At 41.6% G+C, this 17,841-nt stretch overlaps 1 protein-coding gene across 2 annotated transcripts in view; it reads right to left on the reverse strand.

Annotated features, from left to right (window-relative positions):
• SI (sucrase-isomaltase) overlaps positions 1–17,841 on the reverse strand; it is a 645,776-nt gene that overhangs the window by 349,844 nt on the left and 278,091 nt on the right. For both annotated transcript variants that reach the window (XM_078665617.1, XM_078665618.1), the window contains exons 27-29: positions 9,654–9,808; positions 4,800–4,968; positions 2,585–2,681 (exon numbers count right to left, since the gene is read on the reverse strand). In XM_078665617.1, coding sequence (XP_078521743.1) covers positions 2,585–2,681; positions 4,800–4,968; positions 9,654–9,808 — 421 coding nt within the window. The remainder of the gene's footprint in view (positions 1–2,584; positions 2,682–4,799; positions 4,969–9,653; positions 9,809–17,841) is intronic.

Here is a 17,841-nt window from a genome sequence, read left to right on the forward strand (position 1 = left end):
TAGACAAATACACAACTGCACTGTTATATTTAACTACAAAATGGTGAAACCCTATACCTTGAGTGTAACACCGATCAATACTAAAAGCGGAATTAGAGGGAATGCTAGCAAAATGTAAGCAAAATTGTAATTGTAAAGCATTTGTAAAGCGCATGGTTACCAAAGGCATCCCAGTGCTAGAGGCCAAAGTTCATGAACTACATATTAGTTTATGGAAACAGGAAGGAGTTTATACATTTCCAGAAGACCAAATGGTTGGTTTCACACCGAATTGCAAGGGGGAGGGAGTTCCATAGCTTTGCTGCGTTATATGAAAAAAGGTGACCCCTCTATGTGCTTTCCTAATTCTAGGTACAACTGCCAACTGTTTATTGCCTAATCACAGGGTTCTCTCAGGATTGTAGGAGGACATGAAGGAGCGTATGATAGATGGGCGAGAACCTAACAGTACCTTATGTGAGATTCAGGGAGCCTTAAACTGCACTCTCTGTTGATTGGGCAGCCAGTGAAGGGTGGCCAGAGCAGCCCCTGCTGACTGTCAGCTGGGAATATTCAAGAGTTGTCGTGCCGCACAGTTCTGTACAATTTGCAATTTCTTAACGTTGGAGCATGGTGCTTCTAAGAATAGGGCATTGGGGTAGTCGAGCCTGGGAATTCATTGTAGTGTAACTTAGCTCAGAGAAAGGGCTGCCCCTGTAGCTCTGCTCCAACTGAATCAACCACCCACATTCTCTTTGGCTGTTAATTAACTGTAACTATGAATTGGATGTGGACTCATGCACCCAAAGTTAAAACCAGATTAAGAAAACGCTAAGAATGGTCCTCAATGGCAGAAATATACCTAAAGATGTAGAAAAAAAGCTAGAAGACATAATTTACAAGAACATGTTCCTGCTGACATGATTGTATCCACAAGACGTTTAGCTACCCTAATAGAGGGAAGATCTAGATCACCAAATGACAATACTCTCAGGTCATAACAGGTGCTGTAAAGAGAAAAAGTAAATTAATGCAACATGCCTGCTGACATCATCTGTTGCATGGACACATGCATTGAATTATGGTTACTGAATAATCTAAATAATTCTGTAGTAAAGAATTGATTCAGTCCCATGACAAATTCAATTATGGTTGTTATAATATAATTCTGATAAGATATATGATGTTATGCTCCCCCCCCCCCCAAGTAGGCCATTACATTCTCTTAAACTGGATATGGGTGTTAAATCCATCAGAGGCCTATCAAAACTCCACCTGCTCCTCTCTGACACAGATTAGTTTCATCTTCTCTGCTCATATGCTTCAGCTTTTGACAAACTTTGTACCGTAGACACATTTAAGAAAATAGTTGCATCGAAAACATCAAAAGCCTACTTGATTGGGGTAAAGGGCCAGTTGGGTAGCACTAATCACCCAGAGCCACCCACAAACAAGCAAGTACAAGCTATGTGTTGGGATTGGGTAACCTAGAATGAAGTTAGGGATAACAAGTTGGGCAGATTAACTGTGGAGTTTACTGATTTTAAAGTGTTGCATACCCTGGAATGCTACCTTGACCGTAATACAGTTACCAACAGATCGAAAACGTTATATTCAATTCAGGCACAGTTCACTTCCCTTGAATTCCTTCACAAATTCATGATAATGTAACTTAGCTCAGAGAAAGTGCTGCCCCTGTAGCTCTGCTCCTACTGAATCAACCACCCATGTTCTCTTTGGCTGTAAAGCATAATCTGGTCCAAGGAGAATGTGGTTAACCCCTCTCTGTAAACAGCTGGGAACCAGAGAACACGGTGTAGCCCTATGCATCCGAAAATCTGATGCAAGACCTCTATTCATCTATATGCTTGCAGAATGTTTAGGCCAAACGTGGAGAATAAGAAATAAAGCCCAAAAGCAAAAGTTACCATCACACCCATTAGGCCCAATGGTATGAACCTTATTGGCTTATTCAGCAGGGAATTTAAATATGTGTAGACAAAGAGCAAGCAGATAATTGAGTGGGTTCTACTGTCTTGGACATTAGGTCCCTAGAGATTGTTTATGTTCTTGTTTCCCTAACCAAATGTGAAGTTTTAACCTCTAGAGGTTTATATGGGTCATATTTTTATGTAATACATTTTATGAAATCAAATGTTATTTTTTAAAGGAAAAAAAGTATGAGTTTTTTTATATGTAAATCTGGCAAAACATGTACAAATGCACTTTTATGGTCTGTGGACCAAAACAGAATTTATTGATGATGATGACTTTCTGCTTTGTTATTCACTATATGAATAAAATAAATGTAGATTTAACATTACCGATAGGGACTGTTGGAACTACCAAAGGTCAAACCAAAAACACAAGCACAAGACAGAAGGATATAAATGTCACTATGTTTCTGATCTCATTTTTAGAATAATACAGAAACGGGAGATCCTTTCACAACTCTGCAGGCAATAAGTACACTTTGGCAACAGGGTGTATATTCTGACCCAGGGTTCACAGAGTGGGTGGCATATTTGCTAAAAGGTATGAGCCCATGAATCTCAAAGTAAACAAAAAGAAAAATAATTTACAATTATTTAAATGGCCAACTTACCCATTGCATTGCTGTTTAGCAACAGAACTCCGTGAGCATAACCTTCATTTTCCACACCCATATAAAAGGGTTGCGCTCCATACATATTTGCCTTGTACTGCAAAATTAAAAACATTTACTTTGCATATGCCACGTAATAAAAGGAAAACATGTCATATTTGTGTTCCCTGATTTAATATGCTTAACATACTAATGTAAAATGTTACTAAACATACACATTTCAAATTTAAAAAGATCTTTTGACCCTAGACGTTATTCCCTATAAAACCGCCATGTACATTTTACTTATTGTAAGCTATTAGAATAGCAAACAAGAACAAGCTAGTAGTCTGGATTTTAAGGGACTTTGCATACAAACACAGGAACACAGAAATTATATTTCCATGCAATGGCATCTTCAAGTTATACTCATTGACTTTGCTAATGCTATTTCAGTAATGATGATAGGGGTGTTGGTGTTTTGGTATTGGTGATTGAAGTGGTGGGTGTTATTAGTGCTATTGGTGGAGTTCATACTGGTGTGGTATTGATATTGGCAGTAGTAACAAACTGCAACGTTTGCACTCTCTGCTGAATAACTATTGGAAATGATCAGCCCTTTCTTCTCATGGTTCTGCTGATAAATGTTGTTAAGATGAGCATTTTGCCCAGCAATGTCTAACTTGTCCAGGCAGTACCCATCTTGATATGTAGGTAGTTCCCTATATACCTTGTAAATATGCCCTTAAAATCCATATAGCAGGGGCAGCAAGCTAGGCTATTTCAGAAAATTATGTGCAAACTTATACCAACATGGTGCCTGGCCCTTTGTTATTTCCAAAAGCACTTCAAACCAGCATGTCTGCGAGTCATTTCTGAATGAGTGCTCAGGGAAATTGATAGGTTGTGGCCAACTATAGACCATACAGTGACTGAAGGGCCTGTCTGGGGCATGACCTGGAAGCATAAACAAAAGAGACCCTGATGCTTACATCACTTGTCCCACGCTGTGTTGATGATTTGGGATTAGGCATTCACATACAATTATATTTCCCATTGCCCTATATCCCGATTCATGCTTCACACTACAGCTAACAGTGGGCCTGATCAATAAATTGATCGAGGAAGAGTGTTTGTCCATATAGAAGTTGTTCCATTACCCCAATTTCTTATGGTTTGAGACATGTGTGTATGCTGTCTCTTAGATAATCTGCATGATAATCACAGGACTAAAAGCATCCAGATGCTCGGTTGGGGACGGTGTTGTCCTCAAGAACAGACCAGGCAATAAGTCCCTGAAGAAAATATTCAAAACAACATTTAAAATTACAATTCAAAAGTGAGAATTGACTCAAAAAGTGAGTATGAGATCAGAAATTGTATTGCAGCACACTTAGAAAGAGGACACAATGTTGAAAAATAAAGATATTTCTCCTCTATTGGGAACGCATGCAATTTTGATACATTCTTGTCTTGGTAAATCTGGGAATGCACCAAAATACATGGATGGATGCATGGGAAAACCCATTCTTCATCCATGCAACACATTCCTGGCGCACAGTAACGCAAGGCAGCGACTTACACTGCATGTGTTACTCCATATTTACAAGCCACACACGGCCAGGAAATGTGGCTTTGGTTGGCTTGGTAAAAATTGCGTTGCCTTTGTGTCACACAAATCTGCCCCTGAATATATTGAAATTCTTGGCACAATGCTCTAAGTGCAAACACGCATTGTGTGATGAAATCCATTTTGTTTTGGGGCTAATGTGGCTGCCAAACACAGCCCTATTGTGAGTGATAAAAGAGATTCCCCACAAATTGGATTTGCCAAAGTAAAGCTTGCGATGATTAGAGCTAGAACAGCAGTTTACAAAAGGTTGCAAGAAATAGGAAGTGTGACTTCTTTGAGCTGGTGAAGAATGTAATGTGGGGATTTGACAACTTGGTTCATGTAGGTAGAATATATAGGAAAGGAGAGACTATGGTAAAGGCAGGACATTTTGCTGAGAGTGATCTAGAAGCCCTTTTTTGCCAGAGCATTTAATGAAACCCCTACTTCTGAATTTGTAGACCCTATCACAAAAAACATGATTTATCTCTAATGAAATCCGATATTTTATGCGGGCCTATTTACAGTTCTAAAATCACTTTAATGTGTTTTAGTGATTTATAGTTTTGCAAAATATCACTTCATATTCAGTACAATATTTGTGCTCATGTGCTTAAAACTTACAGCAGGTGGCTGGTCCTTCGCAAACATTCCCCAGGTGTGCCAGTTCAGATCATGCCGAAAGGTTTTATGCTCCGTTTCTCCAAATCCATACACATAATTTGAGGGCAAGCGGGTCGCAATCTGAATGAACATGTCACTGAAGGTGAAACCTGGCACCTGCGAATCCCAGCTGAAATTCAAATGTATTTTAATAGAACATATTGAGTTAACAAGAATTACAACTTCTAGCTAACAATATCACCTGCGTTTAGGCAAATATAAAAATGTGTGTGAATGACACGATATGTTTTATTTGCTCGGAGACAGTAGCACATTTTGAGAATTATATATTGCCCCTATACAATTTGTTCAAATAGAATGCTGTTCATAATAGTGCTGGTCAATAATTATGTACATTAGGCAGATAAAGGTATCCATCACATTTGCAGATTGCCAGTTTCTGCAAAGCCAATTGAAAACTTTCAGCTGAAAGCTAACCGTAAAAACTGAGAACCACTTCTATCTGCAGTTTTACTTTAGACGGAACCATCACGTTAACTAATTCATTTTTCCAAAAGCAATTATTAACCCGTTGGCTGCTTCGAACGTTCTGCGGCAGTGCTGAACGTTCGAAGAAACGGGTGGGGCCGCGTCGGCCAACGGACGTGCGCAGCACTACTGAGGTAGTGCTCGCGACGACCGTTGGCCAACGGCAGCAGCCAACGGGTTAAATATAACCTTTCCCACATGGTTGGATTTTTTTCAGCAAATGCATTTATTTGGTTGATGCAGCTGCCAAATCTGTATATTAATTACAGAGGAAATTTAAAGTGAGATGCATCTTGGTGCTTTCCTGATCTCTTGCTATACTACTTCATGTCCATCACTTTGGAAACGTTTGTGTTGTATGCTGAAAATAGAGAAGTTATTGTCCTTCTGAATAATGAGCTGTGTAGAGCAATGACATTTCCACCACTCAAATAACGTTCATATTTTCACCATACTAATTCACCACTAATCCTTTATGGGTTCCAGAGTAGCTTGCTACTCGCCGAAAAAAGTGCTACAATGCCTCGTATGGGGTAGTAAGCGCCATATAAAGGCCATTACAATGCAATACAATACAATACAATACAATGCAATATATCCTTCCCAGGAAATGAAGTGACGTTGATTTGCTGTTGGAGTGGCTTAGCGTATTGTACAACCAACACAGCAAAGGGAATGGTGGGTAGATCAGACTTCTTCACCGTTCAATGTTGACCCGTTAAGTAAACTGCCCATTCATAACAGTATAGGTGCAACATATTGTGTTTTCTTGATCTGTACAACAGCACTGCAGATCCCTTCTTGTTCAGAAACTGACACAGTAAAGTTCACAATGCTTTATGATATGCCTGTTCACTATCCTTACTGGCCACTGAAAAGGGCAATGGTTAGTTCCTGTAATAATGTGTATAACAGCTATCAAAAAAAGGGTGTGAATAGTCCACCTACTTACAGTTAGAACGACCTGATTCTACCATGAACCTGATTTGGGACTTCGAACATGAACTTGTCAGTAAATGTTTTAGCTAAAGTTTTCAAGTCAGCACTGATGAAACTAGGTAAGGGTTCTGCTTGGGGTTTTAGTATTCAGAAATATTGGCGCACATCTAGTAACGGGGAGTGTAGAAAGTATTATACAAATATGGAACGGTGTTGCTAGGTTAGGGGAAACGACAAAAACCCCTGAAAAAGAGTAGGTAAATACCTCCTCTTCCAAATAGTGCAAACAAAGTTCAGAGCACACGAAAAAGAGTTCCTTTAAAGTAAACAATGTGTACGAGAAATAAGATCAAAAGTCAATAGGTTTTACTGTATGCTTTTATAGGTGATCATGGTCCCCTTTCAAGAGGAGATTCAAAGAACATGAAACCAACCGACATGTCTTTCGTCAATCGGGAATTACCCGTGACTCTTGAAGGCTGAATATCCGGGTTCCGCATCCGGCAAACAACACTTTTTCTACCGAACTCCACTTTGCCTTAAGCTTATTCCACTTTATGGCAGTGACGGCTACGTCGGTCCGTCTTTCTTGATTCTATTTGGGTCTTTTTCACCCTTTGGGCGCAGGCTGCCCCGCTCGTAAAACCCGATAAGGACCGGGTTGGAATTATCACCGGTCCCCCGACACAACTCCTTTTTGACAGATATTCAGCCCTGAAGAGTCACGGGTAATTCCCGATTGACGAAACACGTGTCGGCTGGTTTCATGTTCTTTGAAGCTCCTCTTGAAAGAGGACCATGATCACCTATAAAAGCATACAGTAAAACCTACTGACTTTCTATCTTATTTCTCGTTCACATTGTTTACTTTATAGGAACTCTTTTTTGTGTGCTCTGGACTTTGTTAGCACTGATGCACCTAATACTATGAAGAGATACAACCTTTTTGTGGTCCTTTCTCTAGAAAACGCAGAGTTTGTGGCATTGTTACATTCATTGTAAACATTTGGCCTTACAAACATTGAAATATGGAAAATAAAATTTGTTTGATCTTTTGCTACCTACAAACATAATATATCTGTTGGAATAACATTTGTGCCCACTGCTTTGTTTGAGTTCATGTATGCTTTAACTATCTTACCATTTCCAGGGGCTTTTTGTTTATCCACAAAGTCTCACTGCACATAAAATGTGTCCATTCTGACATCGTCAAAATACAATGAGCCTTTTCCCAACTAGTCGTTCACTCTCTAAAATGTGATGTCTTGTTACTCGTTTCTTCCCAGATGACTAATCCAGATGTCATAGTCATAATTATATATAGAATAGAAGATGTATTTGATCCATAATGTTTTACCTAGGTGATTTGTCTAGGTTTCCTAGGCTTTATTCTAATGGCAATGACATAGGAGAATGAGTACAGAAGGATTACTCATGCTGACCATGATACTTCTCACGAAAATTCTGCTCCTTTTTGGGGTTGTGATTCTCACTTGTCACATCCTAGTAGCAATACTTAAGATTTAAAGTAATCACACATCCCTAAATATCTTTAATGAGCCCTATAATGTATCTTCAAAAGCCATGTTGGCAGTCATAAGTATTTTAATGTGGCAATTAACATATTTTGTTAACCCTGGTTTTTCTATTAATTGTCTTGGTCAATTTTGGGAACACTGAATTGAGATAGAACAAAAGAGCACTCTCAGTGTTCCTGTTGGCCACTATCTGCAGAGGGGCAAATTGCCAACAATGTGTATAGTGTAGGTAACACTTTACCTGTGACAAAGCACACCACTGGTGTTTTGTCTTATGATTTGGTTGAATAATGCACGGATAGTTAGTGACTCTGCAACACTTTTTGAATTAAAGAAATCAGCCCGAGAGCTTTCTGCACCACCTGGACCCTCACTGGCACATTGCGGTCTCTCACAGGCTCGTGGAACCATATAACAATGGTAATGGTTCTATAGTGCCCTCTGTATGAGTATTATGTGGAGATGTCTTTGCAGGACATTTACATTTTTAGATACCCATCTCATCTTTCTGAACCTGTGCAACTGAGTTGTACGGCCTCCTTGACGTGAGTGTCTCATATAATGTCACTAATTCTCCTTTGAAGTCAAAGCTGTACTGCATCAACCCTTTGTTGACAATGTATGCTGGGGTTATAATTCAAGCGCATATTGACAGGTGGTTCATCTATTGTGAACCACCTGTCAAATCCACCTACAAAAGACAGACATGATTTCAGATGGCAAGGGAAGGCCTGACAACTTTTCTTCTTCTATTTGTGCTTGAATGTTTATAGGCAGATAGCATTGCTTCTGCAAACGTTACATATAAAATGATTGATTGTATCCTTTTCCTGGGAATAGAGGGTACTGGAATTCATTGCTTTGAAGATGACCCAGCAAACACGTCAGTTCTTTGATTAGACAGGTCACTGAATGGCCAAAGCATTTCAATGGGATCACATGGATGCTTCCTGGAAAGCAGGGTACTAACTCTGTCAAGTTGTGACAAACTCTGGGCTTAGTGGGCAATCTGAGTTAAGAATAAAATGACTGACTTGGAGTTAATATGACTTCCTGAGAAAAATAATAATGATAATAATAATGATAATATTTAGCATTATTATTATAGTGTTGTTTCATTAATGCATTATCAGCTCATACATCCCATCATTTACAATAATTTCTTGTTATCAAAATATTTGACCACTGTGTCATAAAATTCTGTCAGATATTCAAGTACAATCTTGTTGGTTAAATAAAAAATATTATCATGGCTAGAATCAACAATATCATATTAAAAAAATGTTTGATTAAATAATCGATTACTCTGCACATTAACTTCTTACAGTTTACTAACAGCTGTTGAAATGTTTCAAGACTTCCTCCCCCTAGACTTCATTTATGACGAGAGCAAGTCGATCTGTTTCAATCCCCCTCAACTTCCAACACGTGTAGATTGTTAAATCCAAATCTCATAAACTTTCACATTTTTATGGAACATTTTAATATTTAAAAATGAGAACATTATGCTACTAAGTATCTAGGTATCTTTGTTTTGTTTTTTATTTTGCAATAGGACAGGGACCAACAATCAGCTTGCGTAAACAAATAGTGCAAAATATGTCTACTGGGACTCTTAAAACCTGTTTTTATTAGTATCCAAAAAGAAGAGTTTTATGGTTTAAATCTTATTAGTTTTTATACAGAGTAAAGAACAAGACCCTCTGAAGAAGAGTTTTAGATCAAGGTTCATCTTGAAAAAGTTAAAAATCTTGTTTTGCAATAAGTATGATAAGTACATTTCAAATAAGATTCCCCTGTCAGTTTCTAAACATTTTAAAACTGTGCATGCACCAAGATGTTTACTTACATGATGACGCCTGTGCTTCTCCGTTTAATTTGAATTCCAAAGGGATTGTTCTTGATGACAACATCATACAGTCTGTTCGCTGCATTGCTATTTGGAATATTGGGGGTGTTTAACTGTATAGGTACTTCATAGCGTTTGTTATTTGGATCATATATCTGTAAAAAATAAGTTTGTGATTTTAATAATTCCCATCATTTGCTCAGAGAGGTGGATAAAAGAAATAAATAGGTACAGTAAGGTTGTTTTGGCCCCGCTAGGCCTTCCTACGAGAAAATAATATATTGGTCAACGGTCCATATGAGTGGCTTTTCTACTGTAATTATTCACGGCACATTAATTTTAGCATGTCATTGCCATTTAATTTAAGAAGTTACGTTGTTGGTTATTTACTTCTAAAACGGGTGTTTATCTTTATGCATTAGATGTGCAGCACACTAGGGTTCTTGGGTGCCTTTTGCACAAGAAATGTTCATGTAAAATTAAGCAAAGTACTTAATCTGGAAATGTTGTGCTATATGCCTCAAATATTCAGCCTATTTAACTTACAGTCCTTATCCAATGGGCAAACTTGCAGTCTCTGTAAATTAAACCCAGATAAACCTGTGTCCTGATTCCTAATCCGTTTCATTGTACATGACAATAGTAATATGTAGGAGTAACTCTCAAATGCTGATTAGCAGAATCTGGATTGCAGAAATTTAGCTCTTGTAAATTGCATTTAAAGACACAGAAAATCTTGAAGAGTGGTGGAATTTCAGCATTTATAATTGCAAATGACAACTGTAAACATAGTCAGGTGATGCTTTTAAATATATATTCATACAAAATGTTCCACCTCGTGAAAAATCTGCAGGTTGTAATTTGGTGTCTTTGGGGCAGAGGTATCCTCACCATCATTTGCGATTCCCAAATAGCGATTTTTTAGAAATGGTTATTTGAGAATTGCAATTTGGGATGTATGTAGAGAATCGCTGAAGTTATACTCAATTTGCAATTCGCAATTTGCTAATCGCAAATTGAGAATAATTTCAAGGGTGTCTTGAGGACACCCTGCTGCACCCCTGAAATTTACATGTGTGCGCATATGGCGCACATTTGAGCGCCACATGGCACCTTTACAAATGCCAAAAAGTGCATTTGTGAAAGAAATCGCAAATTACTACCAACTACAAGTTGGTGGTTATTTCCGATTTCTTCATGAGGATTCGCAAAAAAAAAAAATGCTTGATGCATAGCATTTAAGGAATTGCAAAATTGCGATTCCTTAAATGCTTGAGCAAAATAAGGAATCGCAATTTTTGCGATTCCTTATTTTGCGATTTGGCTCATACATACCAAAACACCGTTTGCGATTCGCAAACGCCGGAATTCTGTGAATTCTGGCGTTTGCGAATCACAAATGGCTTTTTACATCTGGCCCTTTGTGAAGTTGAGAATTGTTCGAGAAAACAGCAAAAAGTCAGCCTGTAGTCCTAATAGAGGACCACAACTATGGAAGCATGAATATGATTATTAGCATTTAGGCTTTGAGAATCAAGTCATACGACAGTGCCAAAATTAGGTTACTAACAAGTTCAAAAGGGCATGCCATCACAATTATGAATTCTAATTTGAGAGATTTTAATAGAAAAAACTCAATTCATCCCTGAACATAGAACCATCCTGCCCTACTCAGCAGTATGACACAACTTTACAGGATAAGATGAGCAGAATCTGGTGGGCCTCGATAATTCTTTCCAAGGTACACCTTCAAAATCAACAGTGCAAAAAGACAGACCTTTGACATTTTTCTTTTGAAAAAGAAACATATATGTTATGTTATGTTAATGTTATGTTAATTTTATGCTTCTATAGCGCACGGCCACTCCACGGAGTATCCCGGCGCTTTTGATTTTGAAATGCAACAAATAAATGAAAGATGTATGTAAGAAAAACTGGCATGGTAAGAACAAGAGTGTGTATTAGAGTCCTGCAAAGGGTTAAGTTTAATGTGTTGCAGAGGTTTAGAGACAAAACTAGCACTTGAGGCACAGCAAGAGATATTACATAAACTTGGGATAAGAAAGGAGAAGGAGTTTGGGCTAGGTTTTGGGTAAATGGTTAGGAAACATTCAGGGATGGAGTAAGCCTGAAGGTTTGGGCCTGCATAAGATTCAGCGTGTGGGTTAAGGTAGGGGAAGTGAAGGGGTTAATGCTAGAACTTGGTTTTAAGGCATACTAATTGGGTACACTATTGAGAATTTCATGGAGATATTGAAAATGATAATAGTAATATTAATAATAATAATAATTTACTACCAAAAGTCAACAGAATCCCATTATATGTGTAATCTCTAGGTGTTGGGAATTGTCGATCTCTACCCAGTCATACCACAGAAATTCACTCCCTCATTTTGGACCACAAGCTGGATGTGTTATTTTTAACAGAGACCTGGATTTCCTCCTTTTCGGGCCCCGATATGGTTAGAGCTCTCCCTTCTGGTTTTCTTATTACACACTTTGATAGGCCTGTGGGGGGGGGAGGAGGAATTGCCATTCTTTACAGGGACTCACTAGTTTGTAAGGTTCAGGACGGAGGGATGAGCGACTGCGAGAGCTGTCAGTTCTCTTTTCGCCTATCACCCACTGCGTCTCTGACGGGCCTTTTGATCTATCGTCCTCCCGGGACCTTTGGAAATTTTCTTAACTCCTTCCTAGAATCAGCCGCGCTCCTTGCCTCTTCCACTGGTAATTTTGTAGCTTTGGGGATCTCAACATCCACTTCGATGACCCTTCCAACTCCCTGGGAGTAGACCTTCGGGATCAACTTGGCTAATTCGGGTGCTACACACGTGATGGGCAACTTGTTGGATCCTATATTTTCAAACTCTGCCTGCCTTAAAGCACTTCCAGCGCTGGCTCTGCCTTGGACAGACCATTTTATGGTGCCTGCCCAGTGGCAGTTTGATGTCCCAGTTGCTTCGGCCCCCAGGGCATACACTTTGGAAAGAGCCTGGTCAAGGCTCCCAGTAGATACCTGGGCGGCACACCTGGAGGCGTCCCGGCCTCTACTTGGGTCCAATCCGTTAGTTGCCGATGAGAGAGTAAACATCTGGCTTACTAATTCGCTTGATGGCCTCCTCCCCAAGAAGAAACAACTTACTAGGGGTAAGAGAGTGGGATCTGCGCCCTGGTACACATTGGAGCTGAGAACTTTGAGGAAGGGTTGCAAGAGGTTGGAGCGGACCTAGAGGAAAGATTGGAGCGAAACGAGCCGGAGAGAATATCGGGCGGCTCTTAGTACCTACAAATCTGCTATCCGGGTAGCTAAATCTGTGTTCTTTGAGGAGAGAATAGGCTCTGCGGCCAACTCCTCAAAAGAATCGTTTAGGGTCATCAAAGAACTTCTTAAAACTCCCGAACCTCAGGTCATTCACGATGACCCCCGTGAGTAATGCTCGGAACTTGCCTCCTTTTTTAAAACCAAAATCGATAACATCTTGGCATCTCTCCCTCGGCTAGCCGGGGAGATCCCCTCTGGTGGTAACCCAGAGTCTCAGCCCAGGGTGCGGCCCGTGGGGTTGGTTTCTTTAGGCCCTGTTACTGGGGAAGAAGTTCTCACAGTTCTGATGACCATGAAAAGTGGCTCTCCTAAAGACCCTGCACCCATGAAATATCTTAAGCAGGTAGCCCCCACCATCGGTGGCTTAGTGACGGATTTGATAAACTTATCTTTTACTCAAGGAGTGGTGCCCTCTAGTTGGAAGGGAGCGGTTGTTAAGGCTCTCTTGAAGAAGCCTAATTTGGACCCCGCTGACCTTGCCAACTTTAGGCCTATTTCTCTGCTCCCCGGCTTCAGCAAGGTGGCGGAGAAGTTGGTGAATCGCCGCCTCTCGGGCTTCCTGGAGTCCAACTCCCTTCTGGGTGACTCCCAAACGGGTTTTCGCCCCGGTCAGGGGACTGATACTGCCCTGCTGGCAGTCGTGGAGAATGCCAGGAGCATTTTGGATTCAGGGGGATCGGTGGCAGTGATCCTCCTGGACCTCAGTGCGGCATTTGACACCGTAGACCATCAGGTGCTTCTCCAACGGCTGTCGGGGGTGGGGGTCTCTGGGATGGCCCTAAAGTGGTTTGCGTCCTTTTTGGAGGGCCGGACGTTTGAGGTGTGGGAAGGCCACGAGAAATCACCATCAGTCCCTCTCCAGTGTGGTGTGCCACAGGGCTCATCGTTGAGCCCTACTTTATTTAACATTTACATGGCCCCCCTGGAGAGTGTGATACTGCCCCTGGGTATCAAGATTATCAGCTATGCTGATGATACCCAGCTGGTGGTAGGGCTCTCCCAGTCGGCTTATCATCCCGACCGGCTGAACACGTGTTTGGATAAGATCTTCACGTGGATGTGTAGCTCCGCACTCAAGCTTAACGGCGCCAAAACGGAACTGATGATGCTGGGGAATTCCCCTCCCTCCTTATTTCCGAGTAGTTGGCCTAGCTGCTTGGGAGCGGCTCCCACCCCCAAACAGGAGATCAAGAGCTTGGGGGTGTGGTTGGAGCAGGACCTCTCCTTTAGGACACACGCTAAAAAGACCGCAGGCGTGTGTTTTGGTCTGTTCCGATCAGCCCGGAAGATCTTACCTCTCCTCCCAGCAGCCTCTAGGAGGTTACTCATCCAGGGGCTTATTATCTCTCGGCTAGACTTCAGCAACGCGTTGTTTCTGGGGGCTCCAGAGTCCACCCTAAATAAACTGCAACAAGTGCAGAATGCGGCCGCTTGGCTCCTGATGGATCTCCCCAGGCGTCAGTCTTCCCGACCTGCAATGAAGGCGCTACACTGGCTCCCTGTTAGGGAGAGGGTGAAATTCAAGTCACTCTGTCTGGCCCATAAAATCTTGCAGGGGAAAGGCCCACCTATCCTACGGGACATGGTTCAACCATACAAGGCCTCCCGCTCCCTCCGGTCAGACCATCAACATCTGCTACAGGTCATGAGGGCAAGGAAGGTTAGAACTGGTGGCAGAAGATTATCCATCAACGTGGCCATCCTGTGGAACTCCCTTCCTCTTCACCTGCGTTCAGAAACAAGCTTCTTACGTTTTCGCAAGCTGTTAAAAACCCACCTGTTTCCTGCTTAATTCTGGTGTCGCGTGTCATGGCGTCTCTTTCTGGATAAGCGCGGGGATGCCCAAGGGTAACCAGGCGCGGTACAAAACTCCTTAATAATAATAATAATAATAATAATAATACATGGTAAATGTAGGAAGGTGCTCTTTTTGGATGGTCATCCTCTACTTTTTGCTTTGGGTGCTGTGGTTTTACAACTGAAAGTGCAAAAGGACCTGCTAACTAAGCCCTAGTGCCAGTGCTCTTTCCCTAAAAAGGTAATGTGAATTCGTACACTCAATTGGTAAGATAGTTTAACCCCCTTATAACTCCCTAGTATATGGTACTAGTGCTTCACAGGGCAAAGCAACAAAAGGGGTTACCAGGGCTGCAGCAATAGGTATGCCACCCTGAGTGACCCAAGTAAAAGTAAAATTTGCAGGGCTGCTGCCTCAGCCTGCAAGAGCAGCTTCTCTGCTCAAGTATGACTCTGCACACACCATGTGTGACAGGGGCACCTCACTGCATTAAGATATGAAGGTCACCCCTAAGGTAGGCCTCCTAAAGCTCAGGAGGCAGGGTGCATTATCCTAATTGTGATGGCATATATGTACAGACATAAATAACTCTACAGTAACATTGCAGTAAGTTCTGGTGGTCCAGAGGATAACATGGACTGCCTACCGGACAAAACTGAGCTAGCCAGCTCCATGATGGTACCACAAAATGTAGTCATGTTTGGTATCAAGCACTGTGCTTTTTCACCCTTGACACAATTCTCATGTCGTGCGTGCATTAACCAAGGTGGCATCCTTAGAGTTAGCCCATCAAGATACCGAGTTTCCGGGCCCATGTGCCTTAGTGGGTTTTCCAAGCAGTTTGCCACCCAGACAGAAGTCTGACTTCCTGCTTGTGAGTGCTAACTCTCCCAGAGGGCATAAGATAAAAGGCCTGGGCAGAAATGTTGTCACACCTCTATCCTCCCAGGATGGCTAGTGAAAGACTTATCTGGTATGTACGTGGCTTGTCTCCCAGTGGACAAAGTTCCCCCCTGCCCCAGGCACCTTTAAAAAAATAACCACACCTGTGGGGCTGGCTAGTGGGTCTGTACAGTCAGGAATGGCTGATGTCCTCTTGAAGTCCCAAAAATAGTATGGTCTGGGTAGTTTAGTGACGTGACATACGCCCGTCGAATGTGGTCACCTCAAGGGCAGATTAGCCGCAGGACTAATAACTCATTGGCTACTAGCCCTCACACCAGTAACCACCCCCTAAATCCAGGATTTAAGGGGATCCCTTGACACAAAAACTCCAGATCTGCTCTGAAGGAGAAAAGGGCAAATAAGAGACTGCTCAGTACATGGCAGAACCCCACAGAGAAGAGGCGCAAAGTACTGCGCCTGTGGCAGCTCCCTTCACCAGCTAGAGTATGATTTGTCCCGGACCAGAGTCCGGTTCCAAAAGGAAGGTAAACCCTTCTGCAACCCAAATACTTATGCAGGACTCATTAGGGCTAAAGGTTTAGTCACCTGCAGTCAGTAGGCACAAACTACACTTCCATGATCTAAAGAAGGACTGACCGCCGGGATCTGTTGTGGACCAGCATGAAAGTAACCAGCTTGGTGCCTTCTGGGTAGTGCAGTCCTGAACCACAGCCCATCTCAGCCCTTTACAGTGTTCCTAGGACATCTGGAAGAGGATGACCTTTGCTGGGACCTAGGCTTGTTGACTGACTACTAAATGCTTCACTTGACACCCCACGTGGGGGGGGGGGGCCCTTTTGCATCATCTCCCCTTCATTCCTGTCAAGTTCTTGCATCCCAAAGATGGCTTCATTGGCACACCTGGGAGTCCTGTTCAGCACCACAAGTAGCCAAGTGAACTTTTGCACCAGCGATGCCCGAGCTAGGCAGAGCTGTTCTCCCTGATTCCTGGCCCTGGGGCCCCTCAAAGCTTCACCTCCTGTCTGCTCTTTGCCACTCTGCCAGGACTGAGAGAAGGATTACTAGTGTGAGAATCTGAGGTCCACTTTTGTGTATCATGTTAATATTTCATGGTAAGGCCTTCCAGCCATACCACATAATATTGACACATTGCTACATTAAATAGCTCTCTGTCAATATTTCAAACTTTTCTTTCAAATTTTATCTTGCATCATAAATGAATGGAGCCCAGCACTGGCTCTTTGTTATTAAAAAAAGGTGCAAAAGTACTACTGTTCATACCTCTGTCAGTTGATTTGTTCATGATAAATTAATTAAAGCTTTTGTTATCTGTCTTTAGACATGGAGAGTTTTGGTTATGATGCGCATGACATCCAGATATGAACAGCCCAAGGGGTTTGCGCCATTTTAAATTTCTAGTGTCATTTTTATTTCAATAAGCAAATACTTGTGTTAGTGGTAAACTCGGAATAATAGGTTACAGATACATTTGAAGGGCAATACACAACACTATATGAAGTAGAGCTTTGGATGTACCTTTATACATGTGGGAGAATGAAATATATGAGAGAAAAGGGTAATGAAACCAGATAGATTGGACTTAATTTAGCATCTTATGAACAGGACTCCATCAGATTTAGAGATGACCACTGCCCAGAGATCTTCTCTTTCTTTTGACAAAAAGAACCACCATCACATTGTTTCTTTCAATGTACAAAATGCTTGGTGGATGGCTGCAATCTGTTTTCATGACCAAACTCTTAAAACCTTTTCCTTTTCAGACACAGACTTTTAAAGCAGAGTTTGTTGCTGGAAAGCAAAAAAACTAATAACCACCAACTACTGAGTTAACATTGTGTTATGCTTTCTCCAAGGGTTTGGGGGTCATATTTTTTACTGGTCCCCAACACTAGGTTTTTCCTAGCAGTCACAGGCAGTAAGGAAAAGCCATTACACCATCTGCCTTAAAAAGAGCAGGTGGTGTAATGTCTTTTGACCCCCACTATGTCAGGCCATTGGACGAGGTTTGCCATCTACAGTGTCAATGAGGCTCTATAGAAAGAAAACGTAAATCCTGCCCATCCCTACATGAGGTGGGCAGACTGAGAATTTGGCAGACAGGTTACTTGATTGAGTTTACAATGAAGTACCCTGACTTTTAA

This window comes from Lissotriton helveticus, chromosome 11 (assembly GCF_964261635.1).
Source record: "Lissotriton helveticus chromosome 11, aLisHel1.1, whole genome shotgun sequence".
Taxonomy (NCBI): domain Eukaryota; kingdom Metazoa; phylum Chordata; class Amphibia; order Caudata; family Salamandridae; genus Lissotriton; species Lissotriton helveticus.